At 37.9% G+C, this 24,137-nt stretch overlaps 1 protein-coding gene across 3 annotated transcripts in view; it reads left to right on the top strand.

Moving 5' to 3' along the window:
* LOC122804862 overlaps positions 1 to 24,137 on the top strand; it is a 1,319,203-nt gene that overhangs the window by 1,105,399 nt on the left and 189,667 nt on the right. For all 3 annotated transcript variants that reach the window (XM_044075030.1, XM_044075029.1, XM_044075028.1), the window contains 2 exons: positions 3,630 to 3,834; positions 22,597 to 23,237. In XM_044075030.1, coding sequence (XP_043930965.1) covers positions 3,630 to 3,834; positions 22,597 to 23,237 — 846 coding nt within the window. The remainder of the gene's footprint in view (positions 1 to 3,629; positions 3,835 to 22,596; positions 23,238 to 24,137) is intronic.

Raw genomic sequence — 24,137 nt, 5'->3', positions numbered from 1 at the left:
GTGCTCCGGTTTCCTCCCACATTCCAAACACATGCATCTATAGTGTTTCTCCCCGGGTCTCCACTGAAAATGGGCTCTGTCCCAGTTGGACTTTCCAGGAAAACAAATGTTAAATAAATAAATTACAGGAAACAGCTCATTAACAGCTTAGAGCCTTAATCCTCTGTGCTAACAGACTGGCTAAAAATGAAGCAGTAGAGTCCTCTGATGCGGATGCTGCAGGCAATTTGTACAGTACCTGAGAGGAAGAGAAAGCATCTTCTGGTAAGAAGCTCCGTAAACTGGTATACTAGGTAGGGTACATTTGTAAGGAGGTAATGAAGAAAATGCGTTTGGGTTTGTGTAAAGCACTTACTTCATGAGGATGGAATTTGGATCCTACGTATCATGGATCAGCAAGAAAAGGCAAGAGGGCTGGTAGTGTAGTATCAGTTATGGATGCACTCAGGGCAATCAAGGTTTCAGAGGACACACAGGCAGGCTGCATGCGCTGCTACCTTTTACCTTCATTTCTTAGTTGGAACAGTAATGTGAAGCACAAGAATTCAGTGTTACTGATGACTGACTAAACATTATTGTAGAAATTGAAGGTTTGTATGGCAGAGATGGCCAACATTTATTCGAAAAAGAAGTCCTTGGAGGAGTTTAACATACACTGTAACAAACAAAGTAAGGTCTCTAAGAAGTTCAAATACCAAACAGCGCTTAACATTTAACATAATATAGTTAAGCATTTAAAGTAATCTAAACTGCTGTATTGCAGTATCTATCCATATTCATCACATGCATAGCAGGAAATTCAGAAATAAAATCTTGTGATGGAATTCTCACATAGACGATAAAATAAAAACAAATAAAAAAAAAAATATATATATATATTTAATAAATTGCTTTCTTGGCACTAAATGGGGAAATTAGGAGAAGCTAAAAAACTGAAATATAAGGGTAAATAGTGGGACAAGTTAGCAACTTTAAGTATCTGGGAGGGGTGGCTGAGGAGAAGGGAAGTTTGAATGAGGAGGTCAAAGCTACAGTCAGAAGTACTACAGCCAACTGTCGCAAAGTGTCAGGGCAGTGTTTGATAGAGGAAAACCAAAGAAGTTGAAACCATGTGCAAGCAGTGAAATAGATTCTGGGACAGTGAAGGGAGAGCAGCTGAGGATACTTGAGGTGATGGAGATAAACTGGCTCAGATCAGAGGATGGCATAATGGTTAAAGTGTTTACCTTACAAATATAGGGTACAGGGTTTGATTCGCACATGGGATAATTGGCTAGGCTTGAAATGGTCCACTAGGACAGTTAGCCTAGAAGTAATCTATGAACCTATGGATAGTAGAATGCCCACTGTGGGACAGACAAACAAATAAGGACATCAGCACAGATGCCAAAATAGCCCCAGTTACAGAAAAGTTCTTGGAGAGCAGATTACAGTTTTTTTGTCATGAGTGGAAAAAAAGAAGACAGTTTTGTAAAGCAGATTTAGGAAAGAGAGAAAGAATGCAAGATGAGTCAAATATGCCCAGCCAAGAAATGGATGCATTGTGTGAGAGAATATCTGAGGCAAGTGGGCATGAGTGTTGAAAATGGAGGAGAGTGGCTCTTAACGGAGAGAAGTGAAGACAGATGACATAAAATCCAGATACCGTGTAAAAAATGGGAAGAAGGGGTTGATTATGATGATGATTATGATGGTGATGATGATGATGATGATGATGATGTTCATGACAAAAACTATGACCTGAGAAGTTATGCTGCACATAAATAGCCTTTAGTAAAATACCCCCTGCCTCAAGAAATAAAATAAGAATTCTCAATAGCATTTTACTATTTAGAAAAAAGCTTAAAGCCCATTTAACAATGGAGACAAGTTGTGATTGCTTCAGAGCTCCAGGACATCACACCATACATCCCCTCTCCTGATACTGATATTAATCCTACAGATCCTCAGTGTTGCACATAGAATCCTCTACAACAAACAGCTTGATTCTTATATTAGTGTAAATGTGTACCTATGTATTTATCAAACATTTTCCATGAGCTTAACATACTAATTAATGTAATTGAACCAGTCCTCCTACCTGTTTAACAAATTAAAAATAAAATAAACAAATAAAAAAATACTGTAGGCTTGGAAAACAAGGAAACTGTGTGGTCCAAATAGACCTTACTTTGTTTGTTACAGTGTATGTTAAACTGATAAATATAAATAAATAGTATAATGGCTAGTTGAGAAGCAAATAAATGCTTGACTCCAAAGAAAAATGCTTGTCAGCCCATGCCACCTCCATCACCAATTACCAAACTTTGACTCGTGGGCTAAGTAAAGGAGTCAGCAACTAAACTATACATCAGCCTACTGATAGCAGAAATAATAATTCTTCGAGTTTCTTTCACACTCTGTTACCTGAGGCAGGACATTAACTTGTAGAAATCTTAACTATACTTTCCAAAGTCAGTTCCAAAATCATTAAGGAACATACATGATACCTGAATAGTAAGACAAAACATGATATTAGTTTAGTAGTTAGAACCCCCCCCCCCCACATTATATACTGCTTTCCTGAGGTTCAGGCAAGTATGATAATCTACAGTATGGGGGTAGGTTTGATACAATGATTAAGGTCTTCACCTAATATGCAGAAGGTACATAGTTTGGTTCTGACCTTGGGTTATTGACTAGGCTTAAAAAAACTCTTCAGAGACTTGCCCTACTGTTTGTCATGGTGGTAGGTTGGCATTGTGGTTAAGGTATTCACCTTACAGACACAAGGTGCAGTGTTTGTTTCATAGTTGAGGTAATGGGTTAGGCTTAAAATGGCCCACAAGGGCAGCTAGTCTAGTACTAACCTATGAACCACCCATTTTCCAGAGGCTGCCCCATCTTTGGAATAGACTTCCCATACATGTCAAACAGAGTACCTCGCTGACCCTCTTCAAGCGCAACCTTGATGAGTGGATGGGAAACCACAAATTTGTCCCAGGGGTTCTACCTGTGTCACTCATTGACAGGGGTAACAGGTGCTGACAGGTTTCTTTTTTGGGGATAAACTCTTGGCTAAGCTTGTAAGGGCCCCAGGCCCATTAGCCTAGTAACCTCCTACAATCCTATGATAAACTTCACACTAGACATGCTAATTATATAATGAATGCATAATGATATTAATTTAAAATCCATTCTCTTATTTATTTTGGCAGCTGTAACATTACTGAAGAATTGCATCATGAGCATACAATTTGGCTACTTAGGTTAGATAATTTTAGTCCTCCATTTTATCATTTCATCTGTTCCATTTAAAGAAAAGTTTTTAAATGACAAAAAGCACACTTAACTTGGGTACAATTGCAGGTCCTTGAATTAGGTGTGTTCATGTAACATCAGCTTAGAAAATGCACTCAGTGGGAATGTGACTCTGTGTGTGTGTGTGTGTGTGTGTGTGTGTGTGTGTGTGTGTGTGTGTGTGTGTGTGTGTGTGTGTGTGTGTGTGTGTGTGTGTGTGTGTGTGTGTGTGTGTGTGTGTGTTTCTGTCTGTCTGTCTGCCCGTCTGAATGTACTGTATTACTGACTTGCAGATTTATTTGTAATATGGAAAATGGTGTAAACAGTGTGATTCATATGGAACTTTGCAGAATGCCAGCCAGAACTGCAGAAGATCGAGTCTCGATGCAGCATATGAAGCTCCCGATTCTGTTAAAGCTCAGAGAGACTGTCGCCTGCGGCCACACTTCAGTGACCCAATGCCAACAGATGCAGTGAAAAGGAAACAACTGGAAATGAAGATTGCCGCAGTAGCACGTCTTCAGGCACAGAGACGCCGCCAGGAAAAGGACACAGGTACTGCTCTCACTAATGTGCCATCAGGTTCTATAACTAGTAGATTTATTAGTGCTCTGTTTCTGTCAAGAAACCAGCATGCATGCATTTATAGTCGAATAACATAAGCTGTGAAACTAGGGAAATGCATCTCACAGTATAACTGGTTTGTTCATTTTAATATCACTGTCTGTTGGGATTAAATTCAGGCTGTTCTGAGGAAAAATTACTTAAGGTGATAGAAGCTGTTTTCTTGATTACAGTTTCTTTGTTTTCATATCTGGTGTTTTAATTGTAGTTATGAAAAAAAACTTGGACTTCTCTAAATGAAAGACTCTGCTTTCTGATGCAGTACATGAATGTTGACAATGGTTGTATGTCAGGGACTTGAAAATAAATAAATTATACAAACCTCTTCAAGAGGTTTTGTATGGATTTGTTTTATTTCCTTTACTTTCAGAATTCATTCATTCTCTTGATAATGTGCTTTTGAAAGAATGTAACCAATGCAATGGGTGTTTGTCCTTGAGTAATTAATATTTATTTATTTTATTTATTATTTTATTTTATTTTATTTTACGTTTATTTACTGGGAAAGTCTGACTGGGCAACTAGTCCATTTTCAGTTTTGGCAGAGGGAAAAATCTCCACATAATACAGAAACAGAGAAATAGTACATATATAACTGATTTACATGTCCTAATACAAAACAGAGAAATAGTACATATATTACAGAGTTACATGCCCTTGTATATACAGAAGATGTGCAAGCATCAAATAAAAATATACAACTTTATGCTTTTTCACATTCTCAAGTTAAAGTTTATAGAGTTAATATAGGTATAACGAGATTAAAATTTAATGTAATAAGATTAAAATTCATCAACCCAGCTCAGACAAGGAAAAAGGAGATCCATTATAAACTTTATCTGCTGTTCTGTGTAAATTACTTACTAACCAGGGTCAGTACAAGAGCAAATCTATGGATTAGAAAAGTGGGTTTTGAGTATTTTTTTAAAGTTTGACGTGCTAGTATTGGATCTTATGTTGAGGTAAGGAATTGCAGATTTTGGCTACGCATTTAGTGAAGGGCATCACCAGCAGCATTCTTACTTTAGGTTATGTTCAGTAATGATTTGTTACTAGAGCATAACACCCAGTTATTTGAGCAGTGATTAAGTAGGTTTTGAAGAGATGGAGTGTTTTCTGGACAGTTAAATATTTGATGGGCCACGCTAAGTTGGTTGCAGGCCAGTAGACTGGGGAATTCTAGTCATGAGAGTTGTTTAAGGGCCAAGCAATGATGGGATCTGTAAGTAGAGTCCATGACAAACTTTGCAATTTTATTGTGGGAAGTGTCTAGTTTACCTAAGTAAGATCTCATTAGGTTTGTGAGAATGGGAGATGCATACAGGAGGGTGGAGACAAGGTGAGTTCTTGCATTGGTAGCCTTTGTGTTATTAGTTAGGTAATGTTTGCTCCTGTATAGGGCTTTTTTGTGTACTTTTTTATTGCTTGGGCTGTAAAGTGTATGTTAGATTTTATGTTGTAATCTATAACAACCCCGAGGAGTTTGGTTTCGGATACTGGAGCAATAATGGTATTGTTTGATGAAGGAATTTTGAATGGTGAGAGGGGGTCTTTGGCTCTTGTGGGATGAAACAGCATGAGCTTCCTTTTATTAGGGTCAAGTATGGAGCATTAATAAGATGCTCTGCAGGATGGAGATGCTGTATCACACAGTATCTGTCAATGGTGGAGATGGACACATCCACCTTGGATGCAGAAGATATGCAACAAGGCACTATGTACACCTTTGTGAACGCTGGTATGATAATGGCACATAGGTGAGAGAAACTCACAGATTGTTGTTAAGGATTCATAGGTGGCCATGGAATTGTAATACCTACAGGGCAGACATATGACACCAAATAAAGATAGGGGGCCCATGTGATCCATGACATGGGCATTTATTTTCTATTGTTGTACAGCTTTCCAAATGTTGATGTTACTAATATCCCTAGCATGGCTAACATCACCATATACATTTGCCACTGAAGGAATATGACAATTCAGCTAGGATGTGCACATACTGGGAAATGTGCAATAGCACTAGTGGGCAGTTCCACTCAATAAAAGTGGATGGCTACCAAGTAAAAGAAAATTATATCATAATTTATGTGAGCTGACACACAAGCCTGAATGTATGTATTGTAAAGCCTGTTATAGAATGTCCCAAGATCATGGTCAACAGCCATATTCTCTTTATAAATGTATTAGATATGTGCAACACATTATGGTAGTCTGATAAAAAAAAAGTAGCATACATATATTGCTGACCAGATATACACAGTACAGTGTTTGTGTAATCCTCCCCAACAACACATAGATAGTTAAACGTTTTATTCATCCCTGCATGTGTAGCAGAAGAGTGACAATGTGATTCCTAGAATGGGATAAAACAGTATTTCACAGATTTTGCGGGATGCTGTTTGATCCACTGCGTAGCTATCATATGAACACGTGCATCATTGCTATGTGATAACATATTGCATTGGACTCATCAGGGTTGTTGGGAACATGGCCCTCCATTAGGCTTCGGAGTCTGCTGTGTCACTTTTGTGTCTTGCTGCACCTCCATCCTGCATTTTTGTAGATTATTGTCCTTATGCATTCTTGATGTGCTAATCTTGGAATTATTTATGTTATACTGAACAGGTTATTTCCACTAGGCCTGTGGCCTATCATTTTCAGAGAAGGCACAAGATGCTTCTGGCCATTATGGCTTCCCATTGACCATGACTTCATCATTGCTGTTTTTTTCCCATTGCCATCTTACTGATGGATGTTCGAGGCACTACCCACCACCTTCCCTCGGCTGCTTCACTGTGTGAGCCAGCATCACAGGATGTGCTATCATTCAGCACTGATACAGATGCTATGTCAACATGTACCTGCCACAGTAGCACCCTAGTGACGGGATACCTTAATTAGTGCCTTAAGGTCTATGATCAAGGTGGTGATATAAGTGAACTACATTTTATGTGAGTCATCCCTGAATCGCTCCACCTGTTCTGTAGAACAGTCCATATTGCTCACACTTGAATCAAGCCCTTAGATAGCTATGCTAAGTTGCATGTTGGCATTTTCTTGTTGGCTTATGTAAGTTTTGGTAACTGATAAGGCCTTCTAAGTATATGGTTTACAGACGACATTCAAGGAGAAGTGAGTGGTTATGAGGATCATTTAATCATATATGTAAGCAGCACCAATTCTTACCCTGACCAGAAAACTTGACCTTGAGAAACCTGAGTCATGCTGTAATAAAATTGCCAAGTTTGCTAACAACTCCTCTTTCAGAACCCACCACTGTCAGGCTATAAGGGACCTGCAATGGCTAGAACTTTCTCAACTACTCAGTTACCACCAAATAATCATTGCCTATAAATCCTGAAACACCCTGATAAAACCCCAGCGCTGTCAGCTTCTCACTCACTACAAAGCTAATTGCCCTCTCTGTTCCATTGACAAATCACTACTCTGTATCTCAAGGGCTAACAATAATACTGGGAAAGTCCTTTTCTCCCACACCATATCTAGAACCTGAAATAGCCACCCCTGTTCTCTGACTTCTGCATCCACTACCACACTGTTCAAAAACTCACTTAAATCACATCTTATGAGCACCTGGCTATGTCCATCTGTTACACAGCATTTATTTATTTTGCTTCTTCATATACCTGCCTTCCTAGTATACTTACTGTATGTATGCTACAGTACCACAACTCTAATTTCTTTATCTCTAGCATGAAATTTCTCTTGGTAATCATATTGTTTTTTCATTACTTCATATATTGTTGATATTCTCTTTGTCTGTTTTACATTTCTGTCTGATTGTTATGTAAATGTGGAGCTTTTCTCCCCGGGCCTCCACTGTAAATGGACCTGGTCCAGTCAGACTATCCCGGTAAACAAATGTAAAATAAAATACATAAATAAATAAACAAATCAAGCTTAGCTTTGCATAATCTAGTTTATAAACAGTTTATCATTGCCTTAGATTACATTGCTATCCAGTGTTTGTGTGACAATACGAGATACTGCCAACCATGCCAGGAGATGTAGGGCAATGGATGTGTAACATATGCCAGCACAGCTAGCTGTAATTTTGTAAAAAAATTATATGTCATTTGTTTATAAAAATAATTTGTACAGATGCTTGTGCTGAAAATGTATTTGTGAAGTTTCCTTGGGGTGAAAATGTATCAACAGTGGGTCCTGCTGGAAAGCAATGAAATGTGCATGCATTGTTGTAACTCTTGAAATGTATATGTTGAAACAGAGGATACTGGACGAGAAGAGGCTAATCTCAGTCCAGCCAACTTTAAAATATATCTGAAATTAAATCATTTTAGGGATTAAGCCATCAAGATGTTATCCCACAGTTTTGAATGGAGCCAGCAATGTCTTTGCTAGAGAATAGTTTGTAGCTCGGGTCTATATTACATATTCGAATGCTTAAATGTTCGAATCGCTAAAGATAGACCTTTAGAGATCGAACATTAAAATTTTCAAATATAAATAAAAATGAAAAAAAAAAAAACTAAAGGGTGTAAGCAGGGGCAACCCCCATGAGGGGGGCTGTGCCCCCCACACACCCCGCAACTTAAATATACCAACTCCAAGATCACGCTACAGTGTAGGGAATGGGAAATTTTCCATTTCTGCACTGTAGTGTACTGAAATGCAATCTCGGAGTTGGTATATTTAAATAGCGGGGGGTGCAGCCCCCCATGTGGGGGGTACAAGGGGCTTGCCCTCCTGCGTAAACCCTATCCTTTTTCTTTCTTTTTTTTTATATTTTTTTTTTACATATTCGAACAATTGAATGTTCGATCACTAAAGGTCGATCTTTAGCGATTCGAACATTTAAGCATTCAAATATGTAATATAGGCCCTGTAGCTCCTATAGGAAGAGTGGACTGGTTTTGTAGTTTTATGGCTTCCAGATGCTTTAATAAAACTTAGCTAAAAGTCTAGTGTGTATTGTAGCACATAGGTGCTAAACTCTGGCAGCTTCTAGTGATGGGGGATAATGCGGGAAACAGAGTCAGATGACCAGATGTGTGTGATGTCATTCTGTAAGCCAGAAATAATATTTAGTTATTAGTGGGAGATTGCTGCCAGTATTCTGTATTCTGTCTTGGATGGGACAACAAGGACCACTCACCCACATCATCTTGTCCTGCTCAATTCAGTAAACAGGAACATTAATTCTCTAGATCAGTCAGGAAAATATAGTGAGAATAGGTAAGTATTGTTTTACTGTAACTGTGATTCTTTCCAGCTGTGTTATATTCAATATTTCCTGTCACTGAAACTCTGGTGTTCACTGCAAATTTATATTTAGTATTTTCTTGTTCTTTTATTATTATTAAATATATTTTCCTTGCGGCTGTTCCTTTTACAAAATATTTAAGCTTTGAGAGTATTTGCATATAGTTATCTGGTGATAACTCAGGCCACTCCTGAAAGCCTTGCTGTTGGTCAACATTGCCATTTGTATTAATATTAATTTCACCCAGAAAGAGCCTTATAGTAACTGACTGGTGGCAGTGAATCTACCTTATAATCAGGGCAAAACTGATAGAATGGGTAATCTGTGCCACCCTTTCCCAGGTGTGTGTGTGTGTGTGTGTGTGTGTGTGTGTGTGTGTGTGTGTGTGTGTGTGTGTGTGTGTGTGTGTGTGTGTGTGTGTGTGTGTGTGTATGTGTGTGTGAAAATTAAATCTCAAAGAGTGTGTGTGTCAGCTACTTGGAGCAGGGATACAAAGCAGTGGTTTCACAGAGAGGATGCTGAACACAGCTGCGCCAGTGGAGAGCCTTACTGGGGACCTGGAGAGAACAGATATAGAGAAATCTAGACTGTGTTCCCTGTGTGATCTTAAGGGAAATTGTGCTTGATGCAGAGAGGTCTGCATCTGGAAATACTGAGTGTATCCATTTGTATTCCAAGTGAATGTCCCTCTCCAGTGTCAGTGGTGAGGATTCAGGCTCCTTGATTTCTGGCCCAGGGCGGGGACGTCACAATTTGCATTAAGATGTATAGATCTGATCTTCACAGAATTCTCTGATTATGTGATACAAGTACAAGTGAGTAACATTCGACTTTACTTAAGAAAGCAGAAATAGATGAAGTTCAAGAAACAAGCAACTGTTGTCAGTCAGATGTTTCAAATAAAGCATTCAGTGCCTGGCTCACAGCTGTAGCAATACATTGTAATAGGACAGCTTCCCTCCATTGATAATGCAGTATCAGACATAACACATTGTCATTCCAAATAACAGTGGAATCTTATTAAACTATTTTACATCCACATTAATATGCAATCACATCTCTTTTAATAAACATTTTGGTGTGTTGTTCTCACTTCTTATGATTTCTATACATCCCACTGTCATGTTATACATTTTACAGGAAATCCTACTTAAAGATGTAATCCAAGGAAACTAAAAAGAATGCTAAAAGACAATATTTAATTTAACTATCAAGTTAAACCAGGCAAATACACAAACCATCATGGAATAAAAAGCAGCTTTATAGCAATTTAAAGTAAGTTCTTCATCAAATTTCCTGAATCACACGATGTGTCACTGTATTATATTTTATAATCATGTTTACTTTAATTTTGTCTGATGTAAAAATGGCACATCTGTTTTTATTTGAAGTATCAGTCTTAATTTGCAGCAATAATAGATACCTTAATGTACAGAGTTAAATGCACCCATGCTAGATTATGAATGTACATCTAATTAACATTGGTGAAAGGTTCCTGTGTACTCATTTTATTAGAATGACTCATCTGATCCTAGTGAAACAAACACTCACAGCAGGTGGTTCACTGTCAGAAACAACCAGTGCCAAATATAAAAGTAATTAGTAACATAAAGCCCATACTACATCCAGGTTTCTCATCTAAAATAAAAACATAATGTACCTAAGCTCTCTGATTATGGATGTATTATTTGCAGCACATATTACTTTCTAAAATACCTAACTATTACTGAGGGCCTTATCAGACTAAAACAGCTTGCAGACGACATTTATGTATTAGAAAAAGTCAACTGATTAGGTAAATGAAATATGTTCTAGTTAAGTAACATCACAGACAGAAAATGTACAAAGTGTGGATGGGATTAAGAGACTAAGGCTAAATCTGTGCAATATATTCTGTTCCAGGATGACTGATTTGCATGGTTTGGACTTAAGGTGATAATAGAAGAGACGTGCAGTTTACATATGTCCTTGCATCCTAAACATGTAGTTTGTTTTCCTTCTGCACAGTGCTGCATAGTGAATCTTAATAGCCACTCTTTATTCTTTCCATTGTACAATATGCTTATACATATGCATGGATACAGATGTACACTTGGTAGAATTGTACGTACTCTGCACTAATATGCATGCACCATTTTTTGATATTTAACTTGCTGCATAAAATAGTGCATGCTATACACTTTTGTGGTACACCTGCATGTCTACTGCTGTGCAGCATGTACTGCTGCATCCGCTTCTTAATCACTCTTACTACATGGTTACCATATTTACACAAGGCATACACTCAGAATGTCTACTCCATAGCAAGAATTGCGCAATCCCGTCTTCAGCAATTGCTGAATTGCTGGAGCTTTACGGACAATGCAATCAGGTTGCATGATCTTACATACTCTATAACGCATCTCTGAATTTGGACTAAGAAGTGCATTAAATAATTTCATCTTTCTAAAATCCTGTTGTTGTAAAACTATTTTCAGTCATTTTTTTGTCTTTAAAAAGCATAGTTCACATTGCCATTATAACTCTTTCAGGGACAAAATGTCTGTATCACCCTCACATTCTTATAAGCTACTTCTGCATTAAAACAAAAATGCACCTTAGGTTCATTATAACAGTGTTTAATAAGCATGTTTTGTTATATACAAATTGCATAATGACAGGCCATAGGATTCATTCCTTGGATATATGGAAATATCTAGAAAAGCGCTCCAAGGTGTGTAATAAGAAACAATAACCAAATAAATACACATTATTGGCATGTAAAAGGAAGAAAACAAGCTGTTATGTGGCAAAACCAGCTCTTCCCCTCCATACCAGTCTCCCTAGAAGTACCCCAAGGCTCCATCCTGGGGCCACTTCTTTTTACCTTCTTCACCAATCAGCTCCCAAACAGTATTCCTAAAGCCTCAATAGTGCAATATGCAGATGATGCCACCATAATATGTGCAGCCAAATCAATTGACATCCTTCACTCCCTAACACAAGAATGCTTTTCCCTAGCAGAAACTTGGATTACAAACGAAAGGCTCATTCTGAACCCAAGTAAAACAAAGCTAGTACTCTTTAGCTCCCACAGAGCCACACCTCCCCACTGATTCTTTCTTCATCTCCTCCTTTAACAAGAGCACAATCACCCCCACAAATCATGCCAAATGCTTAGGGGTTGAAATAGATAATCAACTTAGATTTGACCTACATATTTCTATGACCATAAAAAAGTACATAAAAAACTTGGCCTACTGTATCGCAATAAAATATTCCTCACTGACCACTCCAAAACTATAATAGCGAAGACTCACCTACTACCCACCCTACTTTATGCCTCCCTCGTGCTTACAAATCTCCGCAAATCCAACCTAAACAAACTTGATAGTTGTTATAATAAGATAGCCAAATTCGCTACAACCTCTCCCATCAGAACACATCACTGTGAATGCCTAAAAAAACTCAGTTGGCTAGAACTACCACTACTACTTCAACTCAATCAACTATCACTAGACCACAAAATAATACATAACTCTGAAAACACCCCAGCCCTACAAAATCTTTTCCAGCCCTATACAACCGCCAGGCCCTTGAGGTCTGGCACACAAAACCTTCTCAAAGTAACCAAATATAACAATGAAGCTGGAAAATCTGTGTACATCCACTGTATAGCAAAAACCTGGAACTGCCTTCCTGCCCACATAACTGACAACAAATCCCCATCACAGTTCAAGAAACTTGTTAAAACTCACTTTTTGAATAATCGACTGTGCTCCTGTATCCCCCGGCTAATGTCTCATTAGAACACTTCACCTAACTTAAGTAACTCTGCTAAGTCAACCAATCATAGTACTGTACCACTTAGGACTGTTAATCTACTGCTCATCCCATTTCTCCAGGAGTTAGGGAAAACTACCCCAGCAATGTTGAGCTCTCCATAAGCAACTGAACCCAGGAGAAGACATATTGTAAATCAATTTGTTATTTTTCTCAACTAAAACTAGGTGAAGACATATAGTGAATCAATTTGTTATCCTTCTCAACTATAGCGAGCATCATCTGCTCTCTTGGAGACATACTATGTCTCTCTGCTTTTACTCTGATAGTAAATCTATCACAGGAATCCTAAACTTAGAAATATCTTCTAAAATTTAATATTATATTGTAGAGAATGAATGTATCCTATCTGTTAGTAAATATGTATGTCAAAAATCTCTTCTATGGAAATTGTATGTCAAAAGTCTGTCCTTAAAACTATGTTTTGTAAAAAATTATTCTCTTGGAGCTTTTCTCCCCGGGCCTCCACTGAAAATGGACTTGTAATCCAGTTGGACTCTCCCGGTCAACAAATGTAAAATAAAAAAAAAATAAAAAATAAAATAAAATGTCACAAAGGAATGTACAAACCAAAAAATAAATCAACCTTGAAACGACTTTATTCCAAGAATTGTATAACTAAAATATGTTGCCAAAGGTTTAAGTTCAAGTGCTTTCATCCCTCAGATCTGGGACTTCATCAGAAACTAAACCTTAATTGCATATCCTGTATTAAAAGTGTAACATGTGATGTGTACAGTTCATGTTACTAAAAACAGCAAATAAAATCTCAAGATAACTAAAAAACATTAAAATCATTGCAAAGTGGATCTCATAACATGCAAATTGTGTACCAACCATTAAACATTAAATGCAATCTACTACATAATTAATAAAACTTAACGGTCGTTAATCATTCCATTAGAATATGATTTTCAGTCTTGCTGCTATCAGTCTTAATAAGCTGTTGATAGATACCCTATAATTTAAACCTGGCAGCATGGTAGCATTGAAATCCAACTTCCTGATTAATTCTTTACATTCAAGTCTGACTTCTCAGGCGGTCCCCCTCTAATGCTTTTCTGGACTCTCTCTAGTATAAAAAATAAAAAAAATTTACTATTTTGGCAAAACCTAGAATGCCTATAAATGTCATATAAATGTTCCTGTATCCGTACAGCTAATTGTCTTTCAGACATACATATGTAAAATGCCTCACAGTAAAGGCAGCTTGCCAAGTATACAGTCCCACTAGTCATACAGTCATAGTGACCTAAGCAAGAAATGGTCCTGTACCAAGACAGACTGAAACATACAGACCATCACTGATGTATGAACACTGCTTGCAACGGCCGCATTTCCCCATACATGGAGCTGATGCAACCATTTTCAACCTTTCACCAAATTCAACAGTAGTTTTAATGTTGTTAAATAGCTCAAGGTTTTATTTATTGTTTTTTAGTCACATGAGCTATACATTTGAATTTTTACATTTTTAATATGAGATATGCAATTAAGTTTAGTTTCTGATGAATTCCCAGACCTGAGGGATTAAAGTGCTTAAACTTAAACTTTTAGCAACATATTTTAGTTACACAATTCTTGGAATAAAATCATTTCAAGGCTGGAAGCATTAAATTACAGTGGAAAATACAATTTGCATCTAAGCCAAATGGTATGTACTAAATTTTAATTAACTATAAGGTTTTATGGGTCATAAACCATTATGTTATATAATTTGCTTGCATGGTCAAATTCCTAGTTGGCAATGTAGCAGTGACAGTCAGTGGAGTTTTCCATCATATGGGCTGTGAATGGTTGAGTTTAAATGATGAATCACTCAAGTTCTAAGACTGAATAACCAAAGTAGTCTTGTTTGAGCACCCTGGCAAACCATTTGGTTTACCCAGTAGGCCTCTGCCTAACAAAACTGCTGTATTTTTGGTTGGGCAAGTTATATCTTGCTGCTAAACTAAAATGAAAGGAAGACACTTGCTATGCAAGTAACTGTACATTACCACAAAAGTACATAATGTGTATAATTTAAATGGCTAACTATCTCATTTACCATTTTTCCTAACTTAACACATCTGATGCTGTAACCCTGTTATTTGCTCTTCTGGACCTATCCTTACCCAAGACCCAGTGTTCTCCATAATCACCAAACTCATCAGAGAAATAGCCAAAAACATTGCATGTGAAGTTGAGCAATTTGGATTGCCCTTTACATCAAAATGTCTCCTAATTTTAGGATACCCAGTAAATTCACCTCCTGAACATAAATGTAACTATATAAAATCTGCAGTCTGCAGTGCTATTTTTCATACTGAATAATGTACCATATTACTGATAAGAAAATCTGTATTTGGTTATAAGATATGATTACTTATGTACATACATACTTACATGGATGCATATGATTTATCCCCAGAAATGTGCATTTATAGTATCAGTCATTAATGAAAATACTGAATTCCGATAATGTCAAAAACAGAAAATATCCACAACACATTAACTCACCAATATCATAAAATAAAGTATAACATATAAACCAAACCAACAAGAGATAAAAATAAAAATAAGCAGAAAAATTAAGAGCATTACATGTATAAACCTAATAATATAGAAAAGATTTTCTGAGAAGGGTTTACTCCTTTTATCTCTCTGACCTACCTTTTCCTATTTATATGTTTTAGACACACTGTAAATCTTGCCCTGAATCAACTGTTTATGCTAGTTGACATGTGACCTGTCTGACAAAAATCCGTTTACCATACATGTTCTTATCAAATTTGGCTTGAGCAAGTACTAGGCTCCTGCAATTTCTTATGGTTCACCTGGTCTGCTCAGTGCTTCTATCACTATTGGCCCCACTTTTTCTGTCCATCTCTGTCAGGTTTGTCGGAATACCTGTTATGTTTTATTCTGAACCATCTACCATGGAAGTTTTTTTATTCCTGTCAACCATTTTCACATCAAGACTCTTCGTTCTACAGATGGTGCCCTTTATAGCTGCATGGTACAAGATATACGCATATACTACACATATAACCAAACACAACCTCCTCTCTAATACCCAGCATGGTTTCATGCCCCACTACAGTATACTGCCCTCCTCAAATTCACCAACATAGTAAACCAATATAGAAATAAGGGCAACCTTGTTTCTTCACTTTTTCTTGACCTTTCCAAAGCATTTGACACAGTGTCCCACCAAAAACTCTTTTCTAAACTTGCAACACTAGGTCTCACTTATCCCTCTCCCTCTCTCTCTCTCCCCTAGTTACAGTTATTTATATAATTGTCAGCAGGCAACTAAATGGCAACAAAACGTATCAGCATTTCAACCAATCTCTGTTGGTGTTCCCTGAGGGTCAATACTTACCACCTTCTGTGTAATATTTTCATAAATAAACTTTATACCACTACGACACTTGCCACTCTCATACAATATGCCAGTGATTCAACCCTTATCTGCTCTATGCCATAACAAAATTATAGGAAATCACTCAAACATCTTTCACTGACATTGAAATATGGCTAAAAAATTATAACTTGCTGCATAATGCCAAAAAAGCAAGCTCACGCTGTTTACTCCAAAACAGCACCTTAACCAGAAATACACATTTCATATTACCTCAAGTAATAACACAAAAACACAAACCATAAGCCAAACTAAAGTACTCAATGAGTCATAATAGATGACAACCTCAAATCTGATCACCACATACTTCATTCCATCAGGACAACTCACCAAAAACTCTGCTCCCTCCATAGGGCAAACATTAACTGACAGATCAAATAAGGGTTAACTTAGCAGCAACATATCTCCTTCCTTCGTTATTGTACACTTCCCCTAGTCTTACAAATATAAACACTACATATAAAACTAAACTAGCCTCCTGCTACTACAAAACAGCTAAATTTGCAACCAATCAACTTTATAAAATAGACCGCTGTCTTGCATTAAAACAAATAAACTGACGAACTTCCAAACCAGTTGAAATACTAACAACTAATCATTGCCCACAACCTATTGTACTCTAGATAAATGCTCATCATTACAAAATTCACCACTGTTCTATTCACCCACTAGAGACCTTGGCTCTAGCAATAAGCTCTTACTATATATCAATAAGACAGTCTACACTGCTGGAGACTCTCTCTAGTCCCACTATGTGTCAGAACTCTGGAATGAAATCCCCACACAGTTAAAACAGATAGAAAACTTGATAGTTTGAAAACTTTGCTTAAACAGCACCTGTGCCAAAGATGGCTGTGCTCTTCCTGCTCACCCGGCTAGCCTTACTCAGATTACTTTTCTCCAACTCTTACAGACGCTTTGCTTCCCAGTCTTTGTACCTTATCACTCTTCCTCTTTCTCTCACACCACACCACTAAGTACAATTCCTCCTCTGTTGATTTATTCTCCTCCTCATTTCAACAATTTCTCCTATCATATCTGTCATCATCAATTTTTCAGTTATATTGCAGCATGCCTGTCTATAAAGTATTGCTACCTCAAAAACACCCAAGTTTGATCTTTACCCTGCAGCCATCATGCTGTAAATGCACTAACTGTTATTGTATTTTATTTTTCTGTTCAATAATTTGCCAAACATGTTAATTTTTTCTCTTGTCTTTTGTGTTAAAATGCTATGTCCATGTAAGAAATGTTTAAAAATCATGTAAATAAGCTCATGTAGATGCTTTACCCTGCAAGTGTAAATCTGCATCATGTGTAACTTAAATATGGAACTTTTCTCCCTAGGCCTCCACTGAAAATAGATTTTACCCACTTGGACGTTCCTAGTCAACAAAGACAAATAAATAAATAAATACTGTCCTGTGATAATTTTGTAGGACAAGATCATGTTCTCCTTGTATATCTATATATATTTTCTCACAGTACATGTTCCAGCTCTCTCAGCCTGTTTTCACAGCAATTCCTGACTTATTCTTCACTTTCCCTGTTATGTTACGTTACTCTTTCTTTGTATCTGTACACCTCGCAGTACTTCACCAAGTATATCAGGTGTATCATCACTAGTGCTCTGTAGTACCCTATCCTGTCCTGTGAATCTGTCCTCCTGAAGATGCATGAATTCATCTTACTCTTTTCTCACTGCTCTGTCACTCTGATCCAGGTGATTTAGCCCTACCATGACTACTACACTCCTTGAAGTCCTTATCTTATTCTCTTGTTTTGACTTTTACTCCTATAAATGACAGCACTTCTGGATGTCTTAGGTCTAATCATATCATTCTGTGTTTATCACTTACTGCTGTCTTGCTTAAACAGTCTGGTCATTGCTGAAAAGGGTCCTCAGACCAGTTCAATTGCCCACTTAACAAATATACATAAATAAATAAATATCCAATAATCCCTTTGAGAATGTTGCCACCTACTTGGAATAACTTACATTTTATGCATTGATCTTTACTTGCCATCTTTTTGCTTATTTATTTAGCTATCCTTTGTTGACCTGGTTAGTTCCATCAGGCTATTAGCCTGTTTTCAGGGATACCCAATATGGTATTTATACTATTAGGGGAAATTTGGCCAAGACATTGGGGAGCTTTACTTACTCTTTTTGATAGGTGCCATGGGATCTTTTACATTGACTTGAGCTACTACTAACTCAAGCAAATGTGGCCTCAATTTAACATCTCATCAGAAGGATGACATACTCAGGAATGCAGCACCAGCTCTTATGATGTACTGCATTGTCAGCAATTGATCTACCTGGTGTGGGAATAGAACCCACAACCTTCTAAACCAAAAATAAGTGCACTACCTGTTCTGCCACTGACACTGACAATGTAACTTATGCCCCAAGTTTTGTTAGACCTCCTCTTTAAGCTTGTCCTCCATACTGTAGTGTAACTCTTTTTAGTGTCATCTACTTCCTTTTTTCAATATCCACTGTCATGCCAGACCAGAATATGTTAAGGAGGCACACCTCTCAACTGTCATGATTTTCACAAAATGTCCAGATTTTTGCCTCATATTTGTGGTCTGTTCCTCATAAAATCTGTGGTTTCTGGCAAATTACTCAGAGATGAAGTCACTAAATAATGGCATACATTTTGGTTTCAGACTTCATATCTTTCAGAAAATGCATGCTAACACAAATCCTGTTATTCTAGCAACGTCTGAAGTTAAAATCTGTACCTGTTTTGGGCCTTTGTTGCTCTATTATTTTAGGATTTATCCTGAGTTCTTGCACTAAGAGGTTGAGAGGTATGCAAGAAGTACTGGTCCCAGAACTGATTCCTGTGGCACTTTGCCACTTCTTTCTGTGTCCTTCCAACCACAGCCCTAACCAGCTTGCCATTGTATTCTCCATCAAAACAATTTTAGTTTTCTTAGCAACTACATGGAGCAGAATGAGGCACTTTACTGAAATTCAGGTAGGTGAATATCCACTGTTTCCCTTCAGAGATAGCTGCTCTGCAGGTAATTAATGAGCCTTTTCATGAGGATTTTTGATATCACTTTACCTACAAAAAGGTATACTGTAGTTAGTGTAATTGTTTTGCCCTTCGTTTGTACAGCAGAACCACTGTGGTGCATTTTCATTGACATGTTATATCACCTGCTGCCAGTGAGCTGTTTTGTGCTTCTGTGATCAGATCTAGGAGAACTACTTCTTATCTTCTGATGAGCTTGGATGAATGTCTCTCCAGTCACTGGGCTTTATCTCTGAGCCTTATCTCTAAGTACTTATATTTCATTTTATTTCTATTTATTTTTTTAATATGGATGTTGGTATGCTTCATTTGTAGACTAAGATCTCCCACATTTATTATTCTTTCCCTCCCTGTCCTCCTCTATTGCCTTTCCTTACTTCCTCATCCTCCTTTTTGTTTGCTTTGGGTTTTTTTATATAATGTTTGTCCTCCATTCTTCTCCCCTCTCACTTTAACTTTTAACTCCAGAAAACCAACCCTGGAGCACTTCTATTTTCTCCTTTTCCGGTGCATTACATTTCCTGTCTTTACTAATTTATATTTCGGCCCTTTATGCTTCCTATTTATCCTATAGGCTCTGCATTCTGGTACTGGTGCAGCCCTGCCATTGTTGACACGTTTCCATGATCCCCACTATATTTACTCCTCCAGCTCTACTTCAAGTTACATTTCAGTTATCTTTCTTCCTATGCTGCCTGCTTTTGGAATGCCTATATCCTGTTTTCCTGATATTCCTTGATTCCTTCTCTGCCATCATACTCTCTGCCCATCCTTCCTTATTCTGCTGGCTCCACTAAATTTCATGTTCTCTTCCTTTAAATGATCTACCTTCCCCATCCACCTAGAGCCATGTTGCAATGCCTACTCTCTGTTTAAGCATGACCTTTCTTTGATAACTGAAGTGCATCCTGTGTCTGGGTAGTAGTAGTCTGTTCAGCACCCATACGATGTGCCAGTCTTCAGCAATTTTATACTCTTGCACCACTATAATCCCTCTAATTGCCTTTACTTTTTGTTCTCTTTATGATGGCTTTAGGTACCAGTTGCATTTCTGGGAAGGCTGCTATTCTCCACATTCTTTCTAACCCCCTACATATGTTACCACTCCCGTCCATCATATGACTTCAAGTACCATTTTCTCTACCAAGGCTTTGCACCCCCCCCCCTGCACACAGACTCACACACACACACACACACACACACACACACACACACACACACACACACACACACACACACACACACACACACACACACACACACACACACACACACACACACACACACACACACACAAAATATAGACAGCTATATCTGAAGTGCTGCATAGCTTTGGTGAGTACTCTAATCATGGCTTGGTCTGCCATGGCTGAAGTCAGTCATACATCTGTTTCAGTTTGCTGTAGATTCTTTCAGTCCCTTGTATTATCCACCTGATTCCCCGTGTACAGAGTTCCCTACCACCAATATCCATCATGCCTTGACATGGCTTAGCCATTGTTTTCCACCAACCTCATGACTGCCCCTTAAGGACTCCCCATTTTACACTGATGATCCTCTTTCCTTCCACCTGGTTAACACTCCTTGTTTGCCCATTCATTTATCCTTGCTTTTTCCATCTGGGCCCAAATACTCTTTCTCTTTTCTTTCTCATATCTACCTTGCAGATTCCAGTTCAGTTTAATGGAATCACTGTTCCATTGTACTTTTCCAAGCCCTTCTTACCCATGGCCTCCTCATAATGACTGAGGTATTACCTATGTCTTTCTTCATTGCTCTCCTTCCGTTCTTGAAGCAAATACTCCATGTTTAGCATATGCCTTCTTCTTCTTCCTGTTTCCTATTGTCTATACATTCTCCTTCTGCCAGTATGCTGTATGCCACTTCTTCTTCTCCCTTAATAACAGTATTGTCTCAAGAACTCTCTCACCACAGTGCAAACTAGTTACCCTTGTCCTCTCTATTTGTTTTCTATGATATCTCTACAGTCCCCTTTCCAGATCCACTCAGTTGCAGCTATCCTCTAATTTCCTATTCCCTCCTCTCTGTGCCTTTCCTCCCATCCTCAGGCTTGTACCTTACCTCATTCTTTTTTCTCTCTATGCCTGTCCTGCCTTCTTCCTTCAGCTCTTTATCCTCTACCACCATATCTGGACTTGCCTCCTCTGTAACTACCCTCTAGCATCTTAAGCTCTCTTAGATGCAGCACATCACTATCAGCATTTCTAACTGTCCAGCATTCTGCTCCTGCTTCCCCTGTTTCCTAAGTCACACTGTTAACCCACAACCAACACACCTGAATCATGCCTTCCCTTCACCTTTCCCACATTGTGCCCCTCTTCTATGCCATGTTACTGTTTTCATCCTCTTACCTTGCGTCCCTGGGTCATCTTCCTTCCTGTTTGCCTGTTTTATCTTATCTCTTTTGCCCACAACCACTTGTCTGCTGCATCTGTGTACATAGAAATGGACAGCATTACCTGCTGCTTGCATTGTAAACAGAATTTAAGATAACTGGGCTGGCACTTCTTACTGTAGCTCTCGTTTTTCTGCCATGATTGGTTAGTCACATAAGCTGTTAAATAATAAAATATGTTTGCTACTTAGATTTATAATCCTTTGCTTTAATACAATGTAAAAATATCTGAAGGGAGTATTTAAAACTGAGAAAAGCTGCTTAAATGGCATAAAACATAAAGGTACAACAAAACCCATGCAACTAAAACAACAGATGTGGCGGTGAGGAAGACAGAAAGTAAAAGGCACAATGAATGACTTCAAGTGTCATATGTAAGTACTTTTGTACCTCATGAATGCGAGGGTTCTGGTAATCATCAATGGCATATCTCGAAGTTTCTTTAGTGAATTTAATAAAAGACTGCAAATAAAGGTTATATTATCTTTTTCTCCATTAAAAACCAATGTAATTGGAGTAAAGACACACTGAGTTAAGAAGAGCTTCCAGATCATTAATGGGACAAAGTACAAGTTAAGCCACCAGTGCATTACTAACAGTTGAGACAGGTGGCAGAGGTTTGATATAGTCTGCAAGGAAAAAGGCCATTCACTGTATTACAAGTGGCAAAGCTGAACACTGAGCTAAAAGAACATATAAAATTAAAAAAAAAACTCATCACAAACAGCTGATCTGTCTTTTTGTGTATTCACAGGTCCTGTTTTGGCAAAAGCCAGCACAATCGAAGAATCCATCTCAGTCCTAAAGCCCATAGAGAACAGAACTTGCTCAAAATATTTGCAGCCAACCAGGCAAAGATGGAGCAAGCTAAGCAGCCTTAGTGCAGACAGTGGAATTGTGGGACTGCAAGATGACAGGGAGGATAAGGATGATGAAGAGGACAGTGACAGGACTATGAGCTCTGCAGATGTGGAGAGAGTGGACAGTGGTATAGGGACAGCATTAGCCAAGAACTGGAAGAATCGGATACCTGAAGTGTCCACCTCCCTGCAGGTCTGGGAGGCTCATAGACCATGCACTGATTGTGGAGAAAGAGACTTTACATCAGATTTTCTTGCTGAAAACAGAAACAAAAGAAAGGAGAATCTCTGTGAGAAATGTGCAAAGCGCAGGACAGAGCGGAAAGAGGCAATCTTAGAGTTCATAAATACAGAAACCAGTTACGGAGAGGATCTTAAGATCATCAAAGAGGAATTTTATGTCCCAATGCAATCAGCTGGTCTTCTGAGCCCGGAGCAGCTGGCTGTGGTGTTCAGTAATGTGCACGAGTTAATAGACCTTAATGAAAAATTCTCAGAGTGCTTACAAGAAGCCATTGATCAAGCATATGACCAGGTTTGTATTTTAAATTTGAATAGTGATACAGTCTGTATTTTTCATTACCCAAAGGCTTCTATAGTGAAACAGTAGTGGTAAAACAAAAACTTTGGTTTCGGTAACTTAGTAAGGAATTCCTCTCAGTACAAAGGCACACAAATGAAAGTTATTAATATGCCAGGTTTATAGTATGTATTAAGATACGTTACACTTTATTATGTACTCTGTTTAGCATGGCATTATAGATTTTGTTAGATACATAGTGAAATGCATCAGATGTCCTTAATACACTCTGAAAACAAATAAACAAGCAATACACGTTACATACATTAGTTACATATGAACCTTAATACAACAACCTTGTTATGGCAAGTTTCATACATAAAAGCCTCATTGTACCAAGCTTCAACAATGACCACATGCTCATAGAAACAAATACAAAACTAAGAGACACTAAGTACAACTGCTATAGAATATAAAACATTACAACTACCAATTTCTTGCTTTCCAAACACACATATTAGACTGCAATGCACTGGTAATGATAATTAGAAAGGAGTACTTCTCTTGCTAAGTACAAAAGCCAAAAGGCATTGTGTGCGGTACCTTATAATGCCACTGGAACATTCCCTGTCTCTTTAAGGTATTGCTCGTTATGCTTCCTGATGTAACAGAAAAACAATGAGAAAAGTTATATTTATTACAGCTTTGCTGGTTTTTGCAGGGGCATTATTTACAAATTATTTAGAAAGCGTCAATGTTTCAGACATGGAGAAGGTGAGTCCTTTTAGTCATGTATTCTAACTGCTCTGCTACAGCTAACATTTTTGATTGTTTTGTGACTCATCAAAACTCGTATGTGATTCTGATAAAACTTGACAGCAGCATCCGGAAGCTACATGTACTACAATTAGATTA

The sequence above is a fragment of the Protopterus annectens genome, chromosome 6.part0, assembly GCF_019279795.1.
Source record: "Protopterus annectens isolate FY-2018-M chromosome 6.part0, PAN1.0, whole genome shotgun sequence".
Taxonomy (NCBI): Eukaryota; Metazoa; Chordata; order Ceratodontiformes; family Protopteridae; genus Protopterus; species Protopterus annectens.
This window is presented reverse-complemented; position numbering and strand designations above follow the sequence as displayed.